The 26,043-nt window shown below is 37.3% G+C and overlaps 2 protein-coding genes across 6 annotated transcripts in view; one reads left to right on the top strand and one right to left on the bottom strand.

Moving 5' to 3' along the window:
- The window catches only part of GLIPR1L2 (GLIPR1 like 2), a 41,590-nt gene extending 35,577 nt beyond the window's left edge, over nucleotides 1–6,013 (bottom strand). Inside the window, exon 1 of one of the 2 annotated variants that reach the window (XM_055095918.2) lies at nucleotides 5,729–6,013. In XM_055095918.2, the coding sequence (XP_054951893.1) occupies nucleotides 5,729–5,962 (234 nt within the window). In that variant the 5' untranslated portion in view covers nucleotides 5,963–6,013. The remainder of the gene's footprint in view (nucleotides 1–5,728) is intronic. The other variant, XM_003832893.4, reaches the window with a different exon arrangement.
- A 145-nt stretch (nucleotides 6,014–6,158) lies between these two features.
- Nucleotides 6,159–26,043, top strand: part of CAPS2 (calcyphosine 2) — a 115,005-nt gene continuing 95,120 nt past the window's right edge. For 2 of the 4 annotated variants that reach the window (XM_057299493.1, XM_034936244.2), the window contains exon 1: nucleotides 6,159–6,240. In XM_057299493.1, the coding sequence (XP_057155476.1) occupies nucleotides 6,208–6,240 (33 nt within the window). In that variant the 5' untranslated portion in view covers nucleotides 6,159–6,207. The remainder of the gene's footprint in view (nucleotides 6,241–26,043) is intronic. The other 2 variants (XM_063593171.1, XM_034936238.3) reach the window with 1 other exon arrangement.

The following is a 26,043-nucleotide window of genomic DNA, read 5'->3' as shown; positions in this document are numbered from 1 at the left end:
CTAATAGGAGTTCAAGACAGGGAGACTAGAGAGCATGGGGAAGAGGCAACATTCTATGAGATAATACTGAAGAATTTTAGTCTTAACAATGGACATGGATATAGAGATTAAAAAGAAAAGTCCTGAACAAAATAAATAAAAATAAATGCATGCTTAGTACTAGTATGGGGTAAAACTACAGAACAGCAAATATAAAATATTTAAAGTAGCTGGAGAGAAAAGATAAATCATCTTTAAAGTAACAACCAAAAGACTAGTGGATCTCAAACTTTAGCACACTTCAGAATCATCTGGAGGACTTTAATTAAAATACAGAGTACTGGGTTTCGAAACCAGGATTTCTGATTCAGTAAGTCTGGGATAGGTCCTGAGAACTTTAATTTCTAACAAGTTCACAGGTGATTCTGTTGTTGCTGGTATAGGAACCATACTGTGGGAACCTCTGAGTTCAGCTAACAAAAGAAACCTCAAAAGCAACAGTGGGAGACAGAAGATAGTGCTGAGAGAGAACAATATCATTCAAGAGTGTGAAGTAAAGATTATTTTACATATAGAAATATTAAGTTTACTATTCACACTCCCTTGCTGAATGAGCTATTAAAAGACGTATTTTAGGCACAAGGAAACTGATTCCAGAAAGTGGTAGTGCAATACAAGAAGTAATAGTTGCTAGCATAAATAATTATAATGGGCCAGGTGCGAGCCTGGGCAACATGGCAAAACCCTTCCTCTACAAAAAAATACAAAAATCAGCTGGGCGTGGTGGTGAGTACCTGTAGTCCCAGCTACTTAGGAGGTTGAGATGGGAGGATCACTTGAGCCCCAGGGTTAAAGGCTGCAGTGAGCTGAGATAACACCACTGCACTCCAGCCTGGGCAAGAGAGTGAGATCCTGTCTCAAAAAATAATAAAAAAAATGAAATAATAATGCTAAGCAACACACTCTTAAGCAATTAATCAAAAAAGAAATCACAAAAGAAAATACCTTGGGAAAAAAATGAAAATGAAAACACAACTATTTAAACTTATGGAATTTAGCAAAAAACAGCGCTAAGAGGAAAATGTATGAGTGTAAGAGCTTACATTTTTTTAAAAAGATGAAAGACTCCATATCAACAACCTAACTGTACACCATAGGTAAAAAGAAAAGGAAAATCGAACAAAACCCAAAGTTACCAGAGGAAGGAAATAATAAAGATTGAAGCAGAGATAAATAAAATAGAGAACAGAAAAACAACAGAGAAAATCAACAGAACTATGAGCTGGTTCTTCAAAAAGATCAGCAAAAATGATAAACATTTAGCAAGACTGAGTAAGAAATAAAGACAGAAGACTTATTCCTGGAAACATACAACCTACCAAAAGGTAGTAACGAAGAAACAGAAAATCTAAACAGACCTATAACTAAGAAGAAGATTGAATAAAAATAATAAAATAATAATTTCATAAATAATAATAATAAAAATCAGTAATACAAATCTCCCAACCAAAAAAAGCCCAGAACCAGATGGAGTCATTGGTGAATTCTAATAGGAGTTCAAGACATATATTTAAAGAAGAATTAACATCAATTCTCAAACTCTTCCCCAAAAATGAAGACGGGAGAATATTTATTAACTCATTCTATGAAGCCAGCATCACCCTGATACCAAAGCCAGAAAAAGATATTATAAGAAAACTATAGGCCAATATCTTTTATGAATATTAACATAAAAATCTTCGACAAAAACCTGAATTTAACAGCACATTAAAAAGAGCTGAATTTAACAGCACATTAAAAGAATTATACATGATAACCCAGTGGAATTTACTCCTTGGTGCAGGAATGGTTCGATATATAAAAATTAATCAATGTGATAGAATACATTAACAAAATGAAGAAAAGTAGCCACATAGTCATCTTATATGTAGACAACCCTAAAGATTCCACACACAAAAAACTGTTAGAACCAATAAATAAATTCAGAAAATTAGAGAAAAGTAGCAGGTTACAAAATCAACACACAAAAATTAGTTGCTTTTCAATATGTTAATAATAAACAATCTGAAAGGGAATTAGGTAAACCATTCCACCACAATAGAATCAAAAAGAATAAAATATTTAGGAATAAACTTAGCCAAAGAGGGAAAAACATATATACTGAAAATAAAATATTACTGAAAGAAATTAAGGTGGATACTAGAAAGTGAAAAGACATACTGTGTTAAGGTATTGGAATACTTTATATTGTTAAGATGCCTGTTCTACCCAAAATGTTACAAATCATGGAAACCCATATCAAAATCCCAATAATGTTTTTTTTTTTTTTTTGCAGAAATACAAAAATACATCTCAAAATTCGTAAAAAATCTGAAAGGACCCTGTATGGCCAAAATAATCTTGAAGAAGATGAAAAAAGTTGAAGAATGCACACTTCCTAATTTCTAAACTTACCAGTATTCTACAGTAATCATTGTGGAACTATTAATAGCATACAGACATATTAGACTAACAGAATGGAATAGAGGGCCCCAAAATAAATGCCAGCATATATGGTCAAACGATTTTTAACAAGGGTGGAAAGACCATTTTATGGGGAAAATAACAATCTTTCCAGCAAATGAAGTTAGGAAAACTGGATATCCACATGCAAAAGAATAAGCTGGACCCTTACCTTACACAATATACAAAACTTAACTCAAAGACCTAAAACTATAAAACCTTTAAAAAGCACAGGGGAAAAGCTTCATGATATTGAATTTGGCAATGACTTCTTGGATACGACAAAAAATACATACAATAACAACAAAAAATGATAAATTATACTTCATTGATGTTAAAAACTTTTGTTTATCAAAGGATATTATCAATAGAGTGCAAAGGCAACTTACAAAATGGGAGAAAATACTTTCAAATCATATATCTGAAAAAGATTAATATACAGAATCTATAAAAATTCCTATAATTCAACAACAAAAAATCTAACAAGTTGGCCAAAAAGTGTGCAAACGACTTGAATAGATAGTTCTTCAAAGAAGAGAAAATCTTGGTCAAGAAGCAAATAAAAAGATGCTCAATATCAGTAATCATTAGGGAAATGCAGATAAAAAATACAGTGAGGTATCACTTCATAACTGCTAGATGGTTATCATTAAGAAAAAAAGAGGAATAAGGAAAATAAAACAGAAAATAACAAGTGTTATCAAGGATGTGGAGAAATTGAACCCTTGAACATTCTTCGTGGGAATGTAAAATGGTGCAGCCACTATGGAAAACAGAATGGGGGTTCTTTGAAAAATTAAACAGAATTATCATATGATACAGCAATTTCAGTTCTGGGTATATACCCAGAAACAGCAAAATCAGGAACTGGAGCAGATAAATGTACACCCATGTCTATAGCAGTATTATTCACAACAGCCAAATAATGGAAGCAATCTAAATATCCACTGACCAATGAATGGATAAACAAAATGTGGTATATGCATACAGTAGAATATTATTCAGCTGTAAAAAGACAGGTAATTCTGACACATGCTACAACATGGGTGAACTTTATGGACATTATACCAAATGAAATAAGCTAGTAACAAAGACAAATATTATATGATTCCACTTATATTTGGTACCTTAAGAAGTCAAATTAATAGGAATAGAAAGTAGAATGGTGATAGAGGCCTGGGAGGAGGGGAGATGGAGAGTAAAGTAATTATTTGATGGGTATGGAGTCTCAGTTCAGGAAGACGAAAAAATTTTGGAGATGGGTGGTGGTAATGGGTGCACAACAATGCAAATGTACTTAATGCCACTGAACTATACACTTAAAAATGGTTAAAATGGTAAATGTTATGTCCTGTATATTGTAATATAATTTTTTAAAAACAACAATTTTTTTGGTATTTAAAAGCAAGGTAGAACAAAAGTACTACACGGCAGTAGCATGAATAAGGATGGAAAGTATTCAGAATTTGTGTTCTAAGATCTTATTAATATTTGGGTGGAGTTTACAGGTATTAACTTTTGGAATTTATAAAAAGTACATACATTAAAATACTAAAAATAACCAATAAAAGAGTTAAAATAAATTGAGTGATGTCCAAATCTGCTAAAGAAACATTTTAAATAGGCCATACTATTATGATAGACTATACTATTTACAGTTAATATTTATGTCCTAATAAAATACATGGGAAAAATATACATTAACTTCAAGAAAGAAGAAGAAGGTAAAAATTTAGGGTGGGACTTTAACCTATATATCAAATACTATTCCTTTAAAAATGTCTATATTTAAAAATATCGATTGTGAGTATACAGGTATATTATTTTATATACCTTATGTTTGAAATACTATATAATTTTTAGAGATGAGATAGAAAACCTATGAAAAGTTGTATTAGAAAGTATTATGTGTTTATTAATTTTCAGGAGTAAGGATAATCTTCAAATTGGGAAGAAACAGAATTAGTCACAAAAAATGGGAAATTAGTTGAAACTCCCAAATATCCCCAAACTCTATAACTGAATTCAAAAGATAAAGAATTGGCTTAGAAAAAAGTATCTTCAGCAGATAGAACCAAATGCTAGCATATTTCTATAAGACAGCATATAATCTGACATGGAAATGCTGACAATATAAAAGGTAAAGGAAATGACCCAGAAAGAACTCAAGTATGTCCTATCAAAATAGTATTTTAAAATCAACATTAAAACAAATGACCATTTTTGTAATTTCTTCATTTAGCAAGTAATTGAACATGTCCAAATCAGTGAGGATGTGGTGAAAACAGAACAGCTGGTATTTGCTAAATTTGGCACTACCCTTTAGCATAGCAATTGCTATGTGTTAAATTAATAAAAAAATCATACCCTTTATTTATCCCATTTCTGAAATTTGTGCTAAGAACTAATGCTGAAGGAAGAAAAGACATGTCTAGGAAAGTAGTCCTTGCAATATAATTTATAAGTTTGAAGCTTCTAATTCCCTAAGAGGACAGTTATTTATTTGCCGGATTTCAGTCATTTTAATGACAGTCACGAAAACTCAGTAGCAACCAGGGAATAGTTGATGAGTTGTTAAATGACTATAGGGTGTAAAAGAGGGGGAAAGCAAGAACAGCATTGTAAGGTAAGGCAAAATCAGGGTCAAGACTAGGGTGAGGAAACTGAGACACTTCCTTAGGAGCCAAATTTGGAATGGGCACCAAAAAAAAAAAAAAAAATCAAGATAACAAACATTTTTAAAAGGCAAAGCTAATGTGACATCGGTGATGGAAAAAGCTAAAAATAAAAATTTCAAATACAAACAGAATCTCATCTTGATTTGCACCACCCTGAGAGTGTCGCACTTGTTTTTCCCTAATCCAGACCCAAGGAACCTTTCTTTGTTAAATTTTTTAACATTTTCTTTATCCCTGATATTGATATTTTTGCACTGATTTTTAATTTTTAAAAACCCGTTGCATTAAAATATCATTTTCTTGAATTGGCGCCCCCTTAAAATCTGCACTTCAGGCCAGTGCCTCCATCACCTTAGTACTGGCCCTGTGTAATATCATGGTAATAAGCATGTGTTAGAGTGTCCGCAGTTTTTCTCTGTATAAACTTCACGTGTACTTTAAAATCCAAGCTAAAAGTGCGGTTCTCCGCGATCCTTCAGCCTCAGAGCAGTGGCCCCAACTTCCCGAGACCCAGGGAGGCGTTGTGGCAACGGTAGAGGAAGGGTCGGCAAACCGCCTTCCGGCCTCACCATGAAGCGCAAGTTAGACCCTTGGGGAATGACGTCGCCCCGCAGCTCATTGTGGAGGTTCACGTACTCGTTGATAAAGTCTACGTCCTCCTCGTGTGGCAAAAATCTCGCGTTCAAACTAGAACCCAGTAGCAGTAGCCACAGCTCACAGAGCCGCAGCTTCAAAACACCCCCTACTGCCAGGGGTAGGGATTGGGCGCTCCACTCCCGGGCGAAGGGCCTTGGGGCCTCCATGGTCCACCGGCCGCTGACAGGCCAGTGCGCACGCGCTGGCCGTCCCAGTGACCTGCCAATCTACGGAGGACGCAAGCAAGCCTTGTCCCGCCTCCCGGAAGGAGAAAGGGAGGAGGGAGGAGGAAAAACAAAGGAGGGAGGAGGGGGTAAGGAGGAGGGAGGAAAGAAGAGGGAGGGGAGAGTAGGTAGCGGAGGGGGAGAGGAGGGGAAAGCTAGACCTGCAGAGTGAAGAAAGCTTGTAATAGATGTCTGACAAACTAAAGAAAGACTTGTGTTACGTGAGTAAGCCCTTTTCACTAAACTAATGTAGTGAAATGTTATCCCGAATTGATTTCTGACACTGAATGATATGTCGTTATTAATGAGTCATCAGTTTGTATGGTAAATGCCAATTGCTGAGTAACAGGTCTGAGGAACCTTCTAATTGTGCCAGGTGAAATGATTTTTCTGCGATACAGATAGAAATTCAATTAAAATTTTTTTCCCCATTACCTGTTGAGTTGGAAATTTGGTGCAGGGCCTGCCCTTTATTTTCCTCAGGGACAGAATGGAATACAGAAATATTGCTAGTTCTTAAGGCCAACTTAATCGATGAGATTTTTTTCAGTTTTTAAATGAACCTTTGTGGGAAACCACAAAATAAATGGGAGTGAAGGGAGAGTAGGGATCACCAAACTCTTCAAAGGTTAAAACATTTCTACTTCTTCTCTCATTAGCACAATTCAGACAGCCCGGAATATCAAGATTCATCTTTTTCACTAATTGTGGCATTCACAGTAAGAACGAACTCTTTTGTTTTCTTTTTTTGTTCCAGACAAAATTGGCTAATATCTAGCTGATTTTGGTCTGATCTGTTTACCTCCAAACATTTTCCTCAAAAACAAAACAAAACAAAACCAACTTGCTTTGAAGACTTTAAATTCTAAGCATGGAAAAAAAGCAAGTATTAGTTTTGGAATACACGTTTGCATATTACATATTGTGCTTAATAGCATTAAGCAGATATGGAAAATTGACATTGGGAGAGAATTTTACTACAGAACATTGTAACAGGTTATCCAAACATTTATAAAAAGAAAAGTGCTTTTAAAAATTGTCTGTGATGCACACAATTGAAAAACAATAGACCTATGTAAGATGGTTTCATTCATGCCCTTGAATACTTACTACTATGCAGTGTTTTAAGTGATTGAGAAAGATCAGTAGACAAGACACAGATCCAGCTTTCAAGCAGCTTACAATTTAGTGAATTAGCAATCAGGCAGTATATAAAACATGTGATAAATACAAAGCCAAAATTCTATTGCTTGGTACTCTTGTGGAGGACCAGGGAAGCCTTTCTGGAAATTGTATACAGAAAGTGAAACAGACAAGTCTAAGATAGCATTCTAAACAAAGGGAAAAGCATGTAATGTGCCTAAGGAGAGGAAGATCCTAAACGCTAGAAGTATTTTAGTATGGCTAGAACCTATTTAAGGGTGAAGGTGGCAAGTGCTGAAAGATGCAATTCTTTTATTATGGTGGTACTGTTGTTAGACTGCAAAAAATGCTAAAGAAAAAGTATAGAATAATGCAATCTTAGATTTGGAAGAAATTTTAGCCACTATTGCTAGCCTCCTGTGTTAGGTATACTCTCCGGAACATCACTGACAGGTGATCATCACATTCTTTTCTTAAATAATTAGACCAACAGGGAAGCCCATTCCACTGCTAGACATCTCATTCAATAAATATTTCCTTGGTACTTCCTGTGTGTCACAGCCCAGCTAAAGGCTCAAATGCTGAACAAGCTAGACATGGAGTCTATCCACAGGGAGCTTTTAATTAAAGGTGACACAGATGAATCATCAAACAGTTACAATACAGAGTGGTGAATACTATTTTTAATCTATTTCACAAATATTTAATGTGTCAGGCGCTATTTAAAATGCTTGGACAATATCAACTCATTCAAGTCACACAAATCTTAAGAAATAGTTATTATCCCTTTAACAGATGGAAAAACAACTGAGAAAAAGAGAAATCAAATTGCCTGAGGCCACCCAGCCAGGGAGTGGTAGAGCTACTTTTGTGGTTTTTTTGTTTTGTTTTTTTTTTTTACCAATTCCTTTTCTAAAAATAGACTCTTTTTTAATAGCAGTTTTAGGTTCACAACAAAACTGAGAGGAAGGTACAGAGATTTCTCATGTACCTCCTGTCCCCACACAAACATAAACTCCCTCATTATCAACATCCCACAACAGAGTAGTACATTTACAATTGATGAACCTACATTTATCCATTATTCCCACCCAGAGTTCATAGTGTATATTAGGGCTCATTCTTGGTGTTGCACATTTCATGGGTTTGTATAAATGTATAATGACATGTTTCCAGCATTTAGTATCATATAGAGTCATTTTGCTGCCTAAAAATCCCCGGTGCTCAGACTATTCATCTCTCCCTGCCTCCTAACCCTGGCAACTACTTATTTTTTTTTTACTGTCTTCATAGTTTTGCTTTTTCCAGAATGTTATATAGTTGGAGTCATACAGTATGTATGTAGTCTTTTCAGATTGGCTTCTTTCACTTAGTAATATGTGTGTAAATTTCTTCCATGTCTTTTCGTGGCTTGATTCTTAATTTCTTTTTAGCACTGAATAATTTTTCATTTTCTGGATGTACCAACATTTCTTTATTCCAGTAGCTACTGAAGGACATGTTGGCTGATTCTAGGTATTGGTGTATTATTCTATTCTCATGCCACTAATAAAGACAGACCCAAGACTGGGTAATTTATAAAGCAAAGAGGTTTGATGAACTCGCAGTTCCACATGGCTGGGAGCCCTCGCAATCATGGTGGAAGACGAAGGAGGAGCAAAGGGACATCTTACATGGTGGCAGCCAAGAGACCATGTGCAGGGGAACTACCCTTTATAAAACCATCAGATCTCATGAGACATAATCATTACTATGAGAACAGCACGGGAAAAACCTGCCCCCATGATTCAGTTACCTCTCACCTAGTCCCTCCCATGACACGTGGGGATTATTACAATTCAGGGTAAGATTTGGGTGGGGACACAGAGCCAAACCATATCAATTTGCAAATGTGAATACAGTTGTTATAAACATCTTTGTGCAGGTTTCTGTGTAGACATAAGTTTTCAACTCCTTTGGATAAATACCATGAGTATGATTGCTGGATCATAACTATATGTTATAGTAAGTGCTATTGTTTGGATATTTGTCCCTTTCAAAATTCATGTTGAAACTTAATCCCCAATGTAACAGTATTGAAAGGTGGAGCCTTTAAGAAGTGATTGGGTCTGTCCTCATGAATGTATTGATCCATTCATAGATTAATGGTTTAATGGATTAGTTTAGCCCCTTTACCATGTGATACTCTGTGCTGCCTTGGGATTCTGCAGAGTCCCCAGTAGCAAGAAGGGCCACACCAGATATGGCCCCTTGACTTTGAAATTCTCAGCCTCCATAATTCTAAGAAGTCAATTCCTTTTTTTTATAACTTACCCAGTTTCAGGTATTTTCTTATGAGCAACATTAAACAGACTATGGCAGTAAGCATAATGTTCAGTTTTTTAAGAAACCACTAAACTGTGTTCCAAAGTGGCTGTGCCATTTTGCATTCCCACCAGCAATGAATGAGAGCTCATGTTCCTCTACATCCTTGTCAGCATTTGGTGTTGCCAGTGTTCTGGATTTTGGCCATTCTAAAAGGTGTGTAGTGGTATTTCATTGGTATTTTAATGTACATTTTCCTGGTGACATATGATGCATCTTTTCATATGCTTATTTGAGTACTGTATATCTTCTTTGGTGAGGTGTCCATTAAGGTTTTTGACCCATTTTAAAATTAAGCTGTTTGTTTTTCGATTGTTGAGTTTAAAGAGTCTTTGCATATTGTGCATAATAGTTTTTATTGCATATATCTTCTGTAAGTATTTTTCTCCCAGGCCGTGGCATGTTTTTTCATTCTCTTGAGAATGTCTTTTGCTGAGTAGAAATTTTTAGTTTTAATGGCACCCAGCTTATCGATTTGTTCTTTCATAAATCATACCTTTTGTGTTGTATCTAAAAGGTTATTGCCAAATTAAAGATCATCTAGATTTTCTCTTATATAACCTTCTGTGAGTTTATACTTTTGTATTTACATTTAGGTCTGTGATCCATTTTGATTAATTTTTGTGAAGGGTATAAAGTTTGTGCTTAGACTGATTTTTTTTTCTTGTATATGGACGTTCAGTTGTTCCAGAACCATTTGTTGAAAAGACTATATTTCTCCATTATATTGCCTTTGCTCCTTTGTCAAAGATCAGTTGACTTTATTTATGCTGTTCTATTTCTCAGCTCTCTATTCTGTTCCATGGATTTATTTCTACTTTCACCAATACTATACTTTTTAAATTATTGTATTTTTGCTATTGTTTGAATGTGTCCCCCTAAATTCATATGCTGGAAAATTAATCCCCAATACAACAGCATTGAGGGGTGGGATCTTTAAGAGGTGATTGGGTCATGAGAGCCCTGTCCTCATGAATTGTATTAATGCCATTATCACAGGATTGGTAAAATATTGAGGGAGTGAGTTCCTGATAAAAGAGTGAATTCAGCTCCCTTCTTTTGCACATGTGCGTGCACTCTCTTCCTCCGTGAACTCCTACCATCAGATGACACAGCCAGCAGGCCCTCACCAGATGCAAGTTCCTCAACCTTGGACTTTCTAGCCTCCAGAACTGTAAGAAATTGATCTTTTTAAAAATAAATTACCAAATATCAGATATTCTGTGATAGCAGCACAAAACAGACTGAGACATGTACCCTTATAGTAAGTCTTAATGTCATGTAGTGTTAGTCCTGCAACCTTGTTCTTCTCATCCAATGTATTGGCTGTTCAGGGTTTTTTTGCCTCTTCATATAAACTTTAGAATAATTTTGTCAGTCTCCACAAATTAACTTGCTGAAATTTTGATTGGGGTTACATTAAATCAATAGATCAAATTGGGAATTACTGATATCCTAACAAATTCCTTGTTCATTCTATTATGAACAAGGAATATTTATGAACAAGGAAATAGAATGAACAAATTCCTTGTTCATTCTATTTATGAACAAGGAATATTTCTTCATTTACTCAGTTCTTTGATTTATTTTATCATACTTTTGTAGTGTTCCTCATACAGATCTTGTAAATATTTTGTTAGATTTATGACTAAGTATTTGTTTGTGTGTGCTAAACGCTATTATGTTTCCAATTTTAAATTCTACTTGTTCATGGCTAGTATATAGGAAAGCAATGTAAAGTAACTGACTTTTCTATATTAACCTCGTATCCTGCAACCTTGCTAAAATCATTGATTAGTTTCAGGAGTTTGTTGATTCTTTGGATTTTGTACATAAATAATTATGTCATCGGCAAACAAAGACATTTTTATTTCTTCTCAATCGATAAACCTTTTATTTTCTTGTCTTATTGTATTAGCAAGGATTTCCAGTATGAAGTTGAAGAGCAGTGATGAGAGGGGCATCTTTGCCTTGTTCCTGGTCTTAGTGAGAAAGCTTCCTGTTTCTCATCATTAAGTATGCAGTTAGCTATAGCTTTTTTTTGTAAATATTGATATCTTTATCAATATCTCAAGGAAGTTTCCTACTATTCCTAGTTTATTGAGAATTTTTATCATAAGTTCATACTGGATTTTGTCCAGTGCTCTTCCTGCATCTATGGATATAATCACATGATTTTTCTTCTTTAGCCTATTGATGTGATTTATTACATTAGTTGATTTGCAAATTGAACCAGGCTTGTATACCTATGTCTTAGTTCATTTTCTGATGCTTATAACAGAATACTTGAAACTGGGTAATTTATAAAGAAAAATAATTTATTTCTTACAGTTCTGGAGGCTGAGAACATAACGTTGAGGGGCTGCGTTTGGTGAAATACCTTCTTGCTGTTGAGAACTCTCTGCAAAGTCCTGAGGCAGTGCAGGGCATCATATGGCAAGAAGGTTGGGCATGCTAGCTCTGGTCCCTCTTCCTCTTTTTACTAAGCCCTTTAGTCTCACTCCTGTGATAACCCATTAATCCATTAACTTATTATCCTATTAATCCATTAATCTATGAATGTATTGGTTCATTCATGAGGGCAGAGCCCTCATAACCCAATAATCTTTTTAAAGCCCCACCTTTCAATACTGCCTCAATGGAAATTAAATTTTAACATTAGTTTGGAGGGGACAAATATTCAGACCAGAGCAATCTGGAATAAATTCCACTCCATCATGTAATATAATTATTTTTATATGTTGTTGAATTCAATTTGCTTAGTATCTTGTTGGGGAATTTTGCATCTATGTTCATGAGAGACGCTGGTCTGTAGTATTTTTTTTCCTGTAATATTTTTGCAGGATTTTGGTATTAGGGTAATGCTGGCCTCATAGAATGAGTTAAGAAGTATTCTGTTTGCTTTTATCTTCTGAAAGACATTATACAGAATCGATCACTTTTTTCTTTAAATTTTTGGTAGAATTCACCAGTGAATTTATCTGGGCCTGGTGCTTTCTGTTTTGGAAGGTTATTAGTTATCAATTAAATTTCTTAAATAGGTATAGGCCTCTTCAGATTGTCTATTTCTTCTTGAGTTGTGAGAGATGTGTCTTTCAAGGAATTGGCCCATTCATCTAGATTATTAAGTTTGTGGGTGTGGAGTTGTTCACAGTATTGCTCAGTTATCCTTTTAATGTTTATCAGATCTGTAGTGATGTTCCTTCCTTCATCTCTGATATTGATAATTTATGTCTTTTCCCTTTTTCTGTTAGCTTGGCTAGAAGCTTATCAATCTTATTTATGCCTTAAAAAACCAGCTTTTGGTTTTATTAATTTTCTCTATTAATTTTGTTTTCAATTTTATTGATTTCTGTTCAAATTTTTATTATTTCTTCTGCTTACTTTGGGTTTAATTTGCTCTTTTTTTTCTAGTTTCTCACAGTGAAAGCATATGCGATTTTAGATCTTTCTTCTTTTCTAATATATTTATTCAATGCTACAAATTTACCTCTAAGCAATGTTTTGCTGCATCCCACAAATTTTGCCAAGTTGTTTTCGTCTTCATTTATTTAAAAATATTTTAAAATTCTTTTGAGATTTTTTCTTTGGACCATGTGTTGTTTAGAAGTGTGCCATTTAATCTCTTATTTTGGAATTTTATGGTTATCATTCTGTTACTGATTTCTAGTTCAATTACTAGTGGTCTGAGAGCAGGCATTACATGATTTCGATTCTAAATTTGTTAAGGTGTGTTTTATGGTCCAGAATATAGTTTATTTTGGTAAATGTTTCATATGAGCTTGAGAATATATATTCTGCTATTGTCGAATAATGTATAGACATCTTATTACATCCAGGTGATTGATGTTGTTGTTGACTTTAACTATGTCCTTACTGATTTTCTGCCTGCTGAATCTATACATTTCAGATAGAGGTGTTTTGAAGTCTCCAACTATAATAGTAGATTCGTCTATTTCTTCTTGTCATTCTATCAGTTTTGTCTCATATATTTCTACACTCTCTTGTTGGGTGCATATACATTAAGGATTGTAATGTCTTCTTGGAGAATTAACCCCTTTATTATTATGTAATGCTCCTGTTTATTCCTGATAACTTTCCTTGTTTTGAAGTTGGCTGCAGCCAAAATTAATATAGCTATCTTGGTTTCTTTTGATTAGTGTTGTAAAGCTAGATTTTAAGCCCAGGTGACTAAGATAGGAGTATGGAAGGACACACAAAAGCATCTCATTTGGTTTCTGTAGAAAGAAGTGGGGTTTGCTGACAATGTTCTGCAAATATCCAATCTTTCGTATCTGTCAGTGAATCAGCTCCCATTATATACTTCATATAAAAAAATTTCAATGCATTATATTCTATGATATATATTTTCAAAAAATTTAAAGAGACATGTAATACATGAGAATTATTTAATCATAGTTTCATGAAATATGTATTAAATCACAGGTTGTGTACATTTTCTAATAAGGTTTGAATGGTTGTAGATTTTTGAACTTTGAAATTTGGGGCAAAACAGTTTTAAGTTATTTTATATTGAAAGTGATGGAAATAATTTATCACATTCGGTTTCTTGAGGGCATTGGAATTGTTAGAGGGTATTGACAGAATCATTTATTTCTTTACAAGGAATGTGGAAAATAAGGTTTCATTAAATTATTTAAATTCTGCTACTTATATACTTTTCACATACCCATTTAATATTTCTGTTGTCATATATAACAGATATAGCTTTAATTTTAAAAACAAGAGCAATTTTGGGATAAACTTTAAGCCTCTTGCTTATCTCAGATGATTTGTGACTTTCCTTAAGTTCTCAGTTTCTGTACGCTTGTACACTGCACTTGAAATTATTTTTTAAAATTATTCTTCTTTTTTTTTTGAGACGAAGTCTCACTCTGTTGCCCAGGCTGGAGTGCAGTGGCATGATCTTGGCTTACAGCAACCTCCGCTTCTTGGGTTCAAGTGATTCTCATGACTCAGCCTCCTGAGTAGCTGGGACTACAGGCACGCACCACCACACCCAGCTAATTTTTGTATTTTTAGTAGAGATGGAGTTTCACCATGTTGGCCAGGCTGGTCTTGAACTCCTGACCTCGGGTGATCTACCCATCTTGGCCTCCCAAAGTGCTGGAATTATAGGCGTGAGCCACCATGCCTGTTCTACACTTGAAATTTTAAGGAAATAATACTCTAATTCCATATGCTTTTTGATTTGGATAAAAGCTAGCAAATTTAAAAATGTATTTTTAATCTACATTTACTGAAAATGATCATGGGATAAGACTGAAGATACTGAAATGTATTATTTTGTTCTCTGTATAGATGTTATTAGAAACATTGTTTTTATTTTGTTGACTTTCTCGTTTCTTTTCTATACATACTCGATTGATCTTTTCTATAATTCAAATTTAAGATTCAGATAATTGTGCATGAGAAGCATTAAAGGAGAAAACCAAAATGATCCTCACATAAAAGCCAACTTTGAAAGGTAGAAAGATAGACTTTACTTCGTTAAAATGTAAAATAGGGCAACTGAGAAATTTGCTAGATAAATGTCCAAGGATTAAAATCCCAGATGCACAGGGAGCCATTCAAATTTCATAAGAGGCTGGGTGCGGTGGCTCATGCCTGTAATCCCAGCACTTTGGGCGGCTGAGGTGGGCAGATCACGAGGTCAGGAGATCGAGACCATCCTGACCAACATGGTGAAACCCTGTCTCTACTAAAAATACAAAAATTAGCTGGGCATGGTGACACATGCCTGTAGTCCCAGCTACTCGGGAGGCTGAGGCAGGAGAATCGCTTGAACCCGGGAGGCAGAGGTTGCAGCGGGCCGAGATTGTGCCACTGCACTCCAGCCTGGTGACAGAGCGAGACTCTGTCTCAAAAAAAAAAACACTTAAGAAAATGAATAATAGCAGCACCATTAGAAAAACAGAGGAAGAAAATGAACAGGTAATATACCAAAAAAAAAAAAAAAAGTCTAAATAACAGTGTAGTTGAAATATTCATCCTGCGTCTACTCTTTTCACATATAGGTATGATGGAGTGTATATAACTAGATTCCAGGAGGAATTTGGACCTCTGGAACTGAAGTATCATTTGTCGCTGTATTAGTTTGTTTTCATGCTGCTGATAAAGACATACCTGAGATTTGGCAATTTACAAAAGAAAGAGGTTTAATTGGACTTAGTACAGTTCCACATGGCTAGGGAAGGTCTCACAATCATGGCAGAGGGCTAAAGCCACTTCTTACATGGCGGCGGCAAGAGAGAATGAGGAAGAAGCAAAAGTGGAAACCCTTGATAAACCCATCAGATCTCATGAGACTTACTCACTGTCATGAGAATAGCACAGGAAAGACTGGCCCCTGTGATTCAGTTACCTCCCCCCGGTCCCTCCTACAACATGTGGGAATTCTGGGAGATACAATTCAAGTTGAGATTTGGGTGGTGACACAGCCAGACCATATCAGTCTCTAAAAGACCGAGCCATAAAATTGAGTATAAATCCGAGACTATTTATATTAAAATTTGACTCCTGAATGTACATTACTTCTGTATTCATTAGGTCAATATGAAGTATGGTCATATGTTTGAAACAACTTCCTGTAATCTTTTCATCAAAGGTGAAAATAACATTCCTAGCCTTTCTTAATAACTCTCAAACAATATATTGGTAAATTTGAATGTAGTTTATGAAAATATGTTTAGCTTTACTGGTAGTTCAAGGAATAAAAATTAATAGCATCTACCTCATTATTGAGGGAATTATATAAGTTATTAGATGTAAGGCACTTAGTGCTTGGCATAGTAATACCTACTGTTAGGTATTACTATTATTAAATTTAAATACTCTTATTTTCACTCATTGATTTCACAAGAACTAAAAATAATTATTAACACTTAGCATGGTGCCAGATATTATGCATGCTTAATAAATGTTTTTTTATATTAGTTTTCATGAGAGCATGCTTAATAAATATTTATTGAGTTATTCTTATAATAATCAATGTAGTTTCCCTAGCTGCAAGAAGCAAACCCAGTGAATATAACTACAGGTGAGTTGCTGGTAGTTTTAGTCTGGAGGACATTGGCAAGTGATATGTTGCTTTCCTGAGAGAAAATGGGAGTTCCACTCGAAGTGATGATAATGGAATTTATTTATTTCCCCTGGTACAGTTAGTGATCACAGGTAAATTTAATTACAGTTCAAATTACCTAGTTTTAACTAAGCAAACCATCTCAAAATGATCACATATCCTGCAAAAATTGCTAAGAGGAAATTGCCGATTCAATATAGTTGTCAAGATACAAATGCAAGCAAATAATATAAAACCGTCAGAAGTGTTTCTTCTTATATTCCTGGCATAAACATCTCTTTAACACTTATTTTTAAATTTATTTTACCTCATCCTTTTTAGGTTCAATTGTTATGTATTTTGTAATATATTACTTTATTATAAAAATATACATAATACATTTAGTTAAATGTACATATAGTACCTTTTGATTTAATCGAAGGGTTACCACTTCCACATTTGTTAGAGAATGTCCTAGTCTGGGCATGTTTTCTTATGTTCTAGGAAACCTCTCAGTCTCAGGCAAACTAGGATTTTTGGTCACTCTACAATTTTTTTTTTTTTTTTTTTTTTTTACTGATAGGGATGCATAATAATAATAATAATAATAAACTACAGAGAATACTGTTTAAACTATCTCTTCACCATTTCTCCCAAGAGGTAGAAAACTGGCCCAACTATTATTGGCAAATCTGATTTCTTTGTTTCATATTTTGAAGTGATTCAGCAATTTCTGGGAACACACACTTATTTGAGTTTGACAACCCAAACTTGTCCTAGCAGGACGAGAGAATCTCCTGAAAAATGCACTACTTAAATCTTGAGTTAACTATTCTCAGTAGTTTGAAAAAGCTAAGCCTAGAGCAGTTTGTCTAGCAATTCCAAACTAAGTGAAATAGGAGGGTTACTTAAAGTCACTATCAACAGTCTACTCAGAGTAAAGGAACCTCAAGCAATGACAGGCTTCCCAAGATGTCCTGTCAAGAGGCTGTTGTTAAGATCACAAGAAATAAAAAAGACATATCCTTGGCCCAGAATTTTCTCTTCTTGACAGGATGAGGAAAGCCCACTAATAAGATGGAGATGCTCTGCCTTTCTAGCCTCTGCTCATAGCTTTAGCATGGACCCAAAGTCCTGTGAATAAACTCCATTTTCTGAGAACTGTCACAACCTGAAAGTTCCTATAGCAGTGCTAATTTAACACTCTTTGACAAGTATCTCTTCATCAGGGAATATAATTCTGTAAAAAAATTTAAAATTTTAAATTTGAATCTGACTTAAAGAAAATCATATTCTCTTGAATGAATAAGTATAAAGGGGTAAAGGAGTAATTATATTAAAAATCAGAGGATGTTTTAATTATTAATGAAAATGTTTAATTAAAATACATGAAGATAACAAAATGATAAACAAAGCAATAGGTAGAAAAATATACTGTACATACATGTGAATTTACCTTTAGGTTATTTCATACCACAAGTTAAAAAGCAAGTAATTATGAATGAGAATTTTAACAATGCAATAGTTAAACAAATAGTGAAAGCTTACATTACTAAAAATATAAGACTCTATATACATGATGTCAAATAGTAATGTGATGGTTAGTTTTGTGTGTCAATGTGGCTGGTCTACAGTGACCAGTTGTTTGGTTGTACTAGTCTAGATGTTGCTGTAAAGATTTTTTTTAGATATGATTAAAATTTATAATCAGTTGACTTCAAGTAAATCAGATTATCCTTTTTGATGTGAGTGGACCTCATTCAACCAGTTGAAGGCCTTAAGTACAAAGACTGAGTTTTTCTTAAAAAGAAATCCTGCCTCCAGACTGCAACATAAACATTTTGCCTGAGTTTTCAACATTTGGACTAGAGATTGCAACAGCAACTCTCACTTAAATCTCCATCCTGACAGCTTGCCCTAAAAATTTCCACTTGTTAGCCCACAGGATCCTGTGAGCCAATTACTAAAAATCTCTTTCTGCCTCTCCCTCTCCCACTCCACCTCTTCCTCTTTCTCTCCTTCTCCCTCTCCCCCTCTCTCTCCGCTATTGGTTGTGTTTCTCTGGAGAACACTGACAGATGTAAGCAGACTTAAATATAAAACTACTTGGCTTCTTTATAAAAAATAGCACCAATCGGCCAGGCGCAGTGGCTTATGCCTATAATTGCAGCACTTGGGGAGGCTGAGGCAGGTGGATTGCTTTGAGCTTAGGAGTTCAAGACCAGCCTGGGCAACACGGCAAAACCCCATCTCTACAAAAAAATGCAAAAATTAGCCAGGCGTGGTGGCACGTGCCAGTGGTCCCAGCTACTCGGGAGGCTGAGGTGGGAGAATTGCTTGAGCCTAGTAGGTGGAGGTTGCAGTGAGCCAAAATTGCACCACTGCACTCCAGCCTGGGTGACAGAGTGAGACCCTGTCTCAAAAAGAAAAAAAAGTATCAACCACCCAGCTATGTGGAAATTCCTAGATATCTGACAATATATACAAAACAATGTTCAGTTCTATTAAAAATACATTTAAAATGATTATATATATTACAGATATTTTATATATATATAGACACACACACACACATATATATATATCTGTGATGGTTAATATTAAGTATCAACTTGATTGGATTGGAGGATGCAAAGTATTGTTCCTGGGTGTGTTTGTGAGAATGTTGCTAAAGGAGATTAACATTTGAGTCAGTGGACTGGGAGAGGCAGACCCACCCTCAATGTGGGTAGGTACCATCCAGTCAGCTGCCACTGTGGCTGGAATAAAGCAGGCAGGAGAAGGTGGAATGAGCCGACTTGTGAGTCTTTCAGCCTTCATCTTTCTCCTGTGCTGGGTGCTTCCTGCCCTCAAACATCAGACTCCCGCCTCTTCAGCTTTTAGAGTCTTGGATTTACACCAGAGGTTTACCAGGGGCTCTCGGGCCTCTGTTCACAGACTGATGGCTGCATTGTGGGCTTCCTGACTTTTGGGGTTTTGGGACTTGGGCTGAGCCACTGCTGGCTTCCTTGCTTCTTAACTTACAGATGGCCTATCGTGGGATTTCACCTTGTGATTGTGTGAGTAAATTCTCCTTAATAAACCCCTTTCATATATGCACATATCCTAGTAGTTCTGTCCCTTTAGGGAACCCTGCCAAATACAGATTTTGGTACCAGGAGTGGTTTTAGAGGAACAGAATTTTAAGAATGGATTTCTTTAGTTGGTTTTGGGGTTTCTGGAGTTGGCTGCTTAATCTGATTAGACTAAAAAATGCTAAGGGCTCTACTTCTAATAGGATGGAGAGCACTGATAGTTCTTGGCATGAACTGTTTAAAGAGTTATGCAAAATAAATGCATTGATACTCCTGATTCAATGCTCTTGAGAAACAAGGAGTTTAGTGACTGTATACATAATACCTTCAACTATATGTGGAGAATCAAGGAATATAATAAAGTTGGTTGGTTGCTTCTAAATTCCCTGGACAAAATGATGAAAGAAAATGATGAGCTCAGGGATTCTAATTCCCAGCTCCAGAAGCCCATACTGAGCCTCAGATCGTCTAAGGTTGCCCTGAGTGAGAGTCTTAACTCCTGAAGACAAAGGGCTAAATTGTGGAAAACCAGACAAAAGCTCTTATCATGCGAGTGGCTGACCTGCAATGAAAGGTGCACGCTCAGCCTCACCAGGTATCTATTGTTAAAATGAGGACATTGATTGGAAAAGAATGGGACCCTACAACTTGGAATGGGGATGTGTGGGAGGACCCTGATGAGGGATGAGGCTGGAGGCACTGAGCTCCTAAATTCTGATGAGCCTTTTTTGCCAGAGGTGGTAGCAATATCCCCTCTCGCATCCATACTGCCATCAGCCTTTCCACCTTTCAGGAGATTAACCCTGTACTGCCTGAGGCAGTTGCCAGGCAAGACAAAGCTGATTCTCCTCAGGACACATCCTCAACACTGCTGTTTGCTTCTAGACCTATAATTAGACTCAAGTACCAGCAGGCCCCTAGAGGTAAGGTTCAGGGTGAAGAAGTGCACTACACTCCAAAAGAATGGCTTGAGTTTTCTAATTTATATAAGCAGAAATCTGGAGAACAGGTATGGGAATGGATATTAAGGGTGTGGGATAATGGTGGAAGAAACATAAAGTTGGATCAGGCTGAATTTATTGATATGGGCCCACTAAACAGGGATTCTTCATTTAATGTTGCAGCTTGGGGAGTTAAAAAAAGTTCTAATAGTTTATTTGCTTCGTTAGCTGAAACATGGATCAAACGATGGCCCACTGTGAGTAAGCTGGAAATGCCAGATGTCCCTTGGTTTAATGTAGACGAAGGGATCCAAAGGCTCAGAGAGATTGAAATGCTAGAGTGAATTCATCACTTTAGACTTACTCATTCCAACTGGGCGGATCCAGAAGACATACCCTTCACCAATACCTTGCAAAACAGATTTGTGAGGGGAGTACCTGCATCCTTGAAGTCTGCAATTGCTCCTCTCCGTATGCCAGATCTTACAGTGGGAACCACAGTCACTCAATTGGAAAACTTATATTCAGTGGGAATAATTGGATCCCGAGGTGGCAGGGGCCAAGTAGTGGCACTCAACCGTCAAAGACAAGGTGGGCATAATTACCATAATGGACAGCACAGCCGAAGCAGCAATCAGAATAGTATGACTCATGTAGACCTCTAGCACTGGCTAATTATTTACGGTGTTTCTAGAAGTAAAATTGATAGGAAGCCTACAGCATTGTTACTTAATTTGTATAGGCAGAAAACTTTCAGGTCGAGTGGACAAAAGACTAATTTGTATTATAAAAATAGCAAATCACAGACCCTCAATCAGTTTCCAGACTTGAACCACTTTCAGACGCAGAACTCCTTGAATAAAGAGGAGGCTGGATCCCCTTGAAGAAGGACCCCACTATACTACCAAAAATTTGTACTGTTCATCTTCTTCCCATCCTTCTCCAAGGAGAACTCTGGCTTTTTACCAGGGTAACTATGCACTGGGGAAAGGGGACTGATGAGACCTTGCAGGAACTACTGGATATTGGCTCTGAGCTGACATTGATTCCCGGGGATCCAAAACATCATTGTGGTCCTCCAGTTGAAGTAGGGGCTTATGAAGGTCAGGTAATTAATGGAATTTTAGCTCAGTTCTGACTCACAGTGGGGCCAGTGGGTCCCTGGATGAATCTTGTGGTCATTTTCCCAGTGCCAGAATGCGTAATAGGCATAGACATACTTAGCAGCTGGCAGAATCCCCACATTGGCTCCCTGACCAATAGGGTGAGGGCTATTGTGGTAGGAAAGGCCAAAAAGAAGCCATTAGAGATGCCTCTACCTAGAAAAATAGTAAATCAAAAACAATATTGCAGCCCTGGGGGGATTGCAGAGATTAGTGCCACCATCAAGGACTTAAAAGAAACAGGGATGGTGATTCCCACCACATCCCCATTCAGCTCTCTCATTTGGCCTGTGCAGAAGATAAATGGATCTTGGACAATGACAGTGAATTATCCTAGGCTTAACCAAGTGTTGACTCTAATTGCAGCTGCTGTACCATGTGTGGTTTCATAGCTCAAGCAAATTAACACATATCCTGGTACCTGGTATGCAGCCATTAATTTGGCAAATGCCTTTTTCTTGATTCCTGTCCATAAGGCCCACCAGAAACAATTCAGTTGGCAAAGCAAGCAGTATACCTTCACTGTCCTATCTCAGGGATATATCAGCTCTCCAGCTTTATGTCATAATCTTGTTTGCAGAAATATTGATCACTTTTCCCTTTCACAAGGTATCACACTGGCCCATTACATTGATAACATAATGCTTATTGGACCCAATGAGTGAGAAAAAGCAAAGACACTAGACTCATTGGTGAGATATTTGCATGCGAGGGGATGGGAAATAAACCCCATTAAAATTCAGGGACCTTCTACTTCAGTGAAATTCCTAGAGGTCCAGTGCTATGGGGCCTGTGGAGATATTCCTTCTAAGGTGAAAGTTAAGTTGTTGCATTTGGCCCCTCCTACAACCAAGAAAAAGGCACAATGCTTAGAGGGCCTATTTGGATTTTGGAGACAACACATTCCTCATTTGGGTGTGTTACTCTGGCCCATCTGTCGAGTAACTCGAAAGGCTGCCAGTTTTGAGTGTGGGTCTAGAATAGGAGAAGGCTCTGCAACAGGTCCAGGCTGCTGTGCAAGCTTCTGTGCCATTTGGGCCATATGACCCAGCAGATCCAATTATGCTTAAGGCGTCAGTGGCAGATAAGATGCTGTTAGGAGCCTTTGGCGGGCTCCCATAGGTGAATCACAGTAGAGACCCCTAGGATTTTGGAGCAAAGCCCTGCTATCTTCCACAGATAACTACTTTCATTTTGAGAGAAAGCTCTTGGCTTGTAAGTGGGCTTTAGTAGAAACTGAACGTTTGACTATGGGTCATCAAGTTAGCATGCAACCTGAAATGCCTATCATGAACTGGGTGCTTTCTGACCCATCTAGCCATAAAGTTGGGCATGCACAGAAGCATTTCATCATCAAATGGAAGTGGTATATACATGATGGGGCGCAAGCAGATCCTGAAGGCACAAGTTACATGAGGAAGTGGCTCAAATGACCATGGCCCCCACTCCTGCCATCTTGCCTTCTCTCCCCCAGCCTGCATCGATGGCCTCATGAGAAGTTCCCTATGATCAGTTGGCAGAGGAAAAGAAGACTAGGGCCTGGTTTACAGATGGTTTTGCATGATATACAGACACCACCCCAAAATGGACAGCTGTAGCACCATAGCCCCTTTCTTGGTATCCCTGAAGGATGCTGGTGAAGGGAAATCTCCCCAGTGTGCAGAACTTTGAGCAATGCACCTGGCTGTACACTTTGCTTGGAAGGAGAAATGGCCAGATGTATGATAATATAGTGATTCATGGGCTGTAGCAAGTGGTTTGGGTGGATGGTCAGGGACTTGGAAGAAGCATGATTGGAAAATTGATGACAAAGAAATTTGGAGAAGAGGTATGTGGATGGACCTCTATGATTGGTCAAAAACTGAAGATATATGTATCTCATGTGAATGCTCACCAAAGGTTGACCTCAGGAGAGGAGGATTTTAATAATAAGTGAATAGGATGACTCATTCTGTGAACACCACTCAACCTTCTTCCCCAGACACCCCTGTCATCACCCAATGGGCTCATGAACAAAGTTGCCATCGTGGCAGGGATGAAGGTTACACATGGGCTCAGCATCATGGACTTCCACTCACCAAGGCTGACCTGGCTACAGCCACTGCTGAGTGCCCAATGTGCCAGCAGCAGAGACCAACACTGAACCCTCGATATGGCACCATTCCTTGGGGTGGTTAGACAACTATTTTGTGGCAGGTTGATTACATTGGACTGCCTCCATCATGGAAAGGGCAGTGATTTATCCTCATTGGAATAGACATGTACTCTGGATCTGGGTTTGCCTATCTGCAAACAAAATGTCTCTGCCAAGACTACCATCTGTGGAATCGCAGAATGTCTTATCCACCATAATTGTATTTTACACAACATTGCCTCTAACCAAGGCACTCACTTTGTGGCTAAAGAAGTGCAACAGTGGGCTCATCCTCATGGAATTCACTGGTCTTACCGTGTTCCCCATCATCCTGAAGCAGCTGGATTGATAGAGTGGTGGGATTGCCTTTTGAAGTCATAATTACGCCAACTAGGTGACAATACTTTACAGAGCTGGGGCAAAGTTCTTCAGAAGCTATGTATGCTCTGAATCAGCATCCAATATATGGCACAGTTTCTCCCATAGCCAGGATTCACGAGTCCAGGCATCAAAGGGTGGAAGTGGAAGTGGCACCACTCACCATCACCCCTAGCGATCCACTAGCAAAATTTTTGCTTCCTGTTCCCATGACATTACGTTCTGCTGGTCTACAGATCTTAGTTCCAGAGGGAGAAATGCTGCCACCAGGAGATACAAGAAGTATTCTATTAAACTGGAGGTTAGGATTGCCACCTGGTTACTCTGGGCTCCTCCTACCTCTAACTCAACAGGCTAACAAGAGTTATAGTGTTGGCTGGGGTGATTGACTTAAACTATCAAGATGAAATCAGGTTGGGCGTGGTGGCTCACACCTGTAATTCCAGCACTTTGGGAAGCTGAGGCAGGTGGATCACCTGAGGTCAGGAGTTTAAGACCAGCCTGGCCAACATGGTGAAACCCCATCTACTAAAAATACAAAAATTAGCTGGGTGCAGTGATGGGCACCTGTAATCCCAGCTACTCGGAAGGTTGAGGCAGGAGAATTACTTGAACCCAGCAGGCGGAGGTTGCAGTGAGCCAAGATAGTGCCACTGCACTCCAGCCTGGGCGACAGAGACTCCGTCTCAAAAAAGAAACAAAAAACAAACAAACAAAAAAGATGAAATCAACCTACTACTCCTTAATGGAGGTAAGGAAGAGTATGTATGGAATATAGGAGACTCCATAGAGCGTTTCTTAGTTTTGCCATGCCTGTGATTAAGGTCAATGGGAAACTAACAACAGGTAGTCATAAATACAACCACGTGACCAGTTGCAGAAACGAGGACTGTAATTGTCATAAGTATTTTCTCCTTATTTTGTTAAGAATATGTTTGTGCATGTATACACTTGTACTAAGAAAGTATCTTCATTTTATTCCCTCTATTTTTCCTTTATCATGTGACATAAGATTTACTGACTTCATTTAGACATTTAAGTGTTCTTAACTTTATGTAATAACATTTAGGTTAATGATTAGAGCACTTCCGGTTGTACAAAGGATAGCTGTATTATATTAGACATAATTATAACCTTATTGTCTTTATTTGGAGATTATATATGATTTCAGGAGATGTGTATTTTTCAAGTAGACAAGGGGTGGACTTGTGATGGTTAATATTGTCAACTTTATTGAAGGATGCAAAGTATTGTTCCTGGGTGTGTCTGTGAGAGTATTGCCAAAGGAGAGCAGTGAACTGGGGAAAGCAGACCCACCTCAATGTGGGTGGGCAACATCCAATCGGCTGCCAGCTAGAATAAACCAGGCAGGAGAAGATGGAAGAGCCGACTTGCTGAATCTTCCAGCCTTCATCTTTCTCGTGTGCTGGATGCTTCCTGCCCTCAAACATCAGACTCCAGGCTCTTCGTCTTTTGGACTCTCGGATTTACATCAGTGGTTTACCAGGGGCTCTCAGGCCTTCAGCTACACACTGAAGGCTGAATTGTCGGCTTCCCGACTTTTGAGATTTTGAAACTTGGACTGAGCTACTGCTGGCTTCCTTGCTTCTCAACTTACAGATGGGACTTCACCTTTAGATCATGTGAGTCAATTCTCCTTAATAAATTCTCATTTATACATGCATATAACCTAATAGTTCTGTCCCTTTAGAGAGCCCTAATGCAATAGCTGAGGGAAGCTGGAGC

The sequence above is a fragment of the Pan paniscus genome, chromosome 10 (assembly GCF_029289425.2).
Source record: "Pan paniscus chromosome 10, NHGRI_mPanPan1-v2.0_pri, whole genome shotgun sequence".
NCBI lineage: Eukaryota > Metazoa > Chordata > Mammalia > Primates > Hominidae > Pan > Pan paniscus.
The sequence above is the reverse complement of the archived record's forward strand: the minus strand, read 5'-3'. Positions and strand labels throughout refer to the sequence as shown.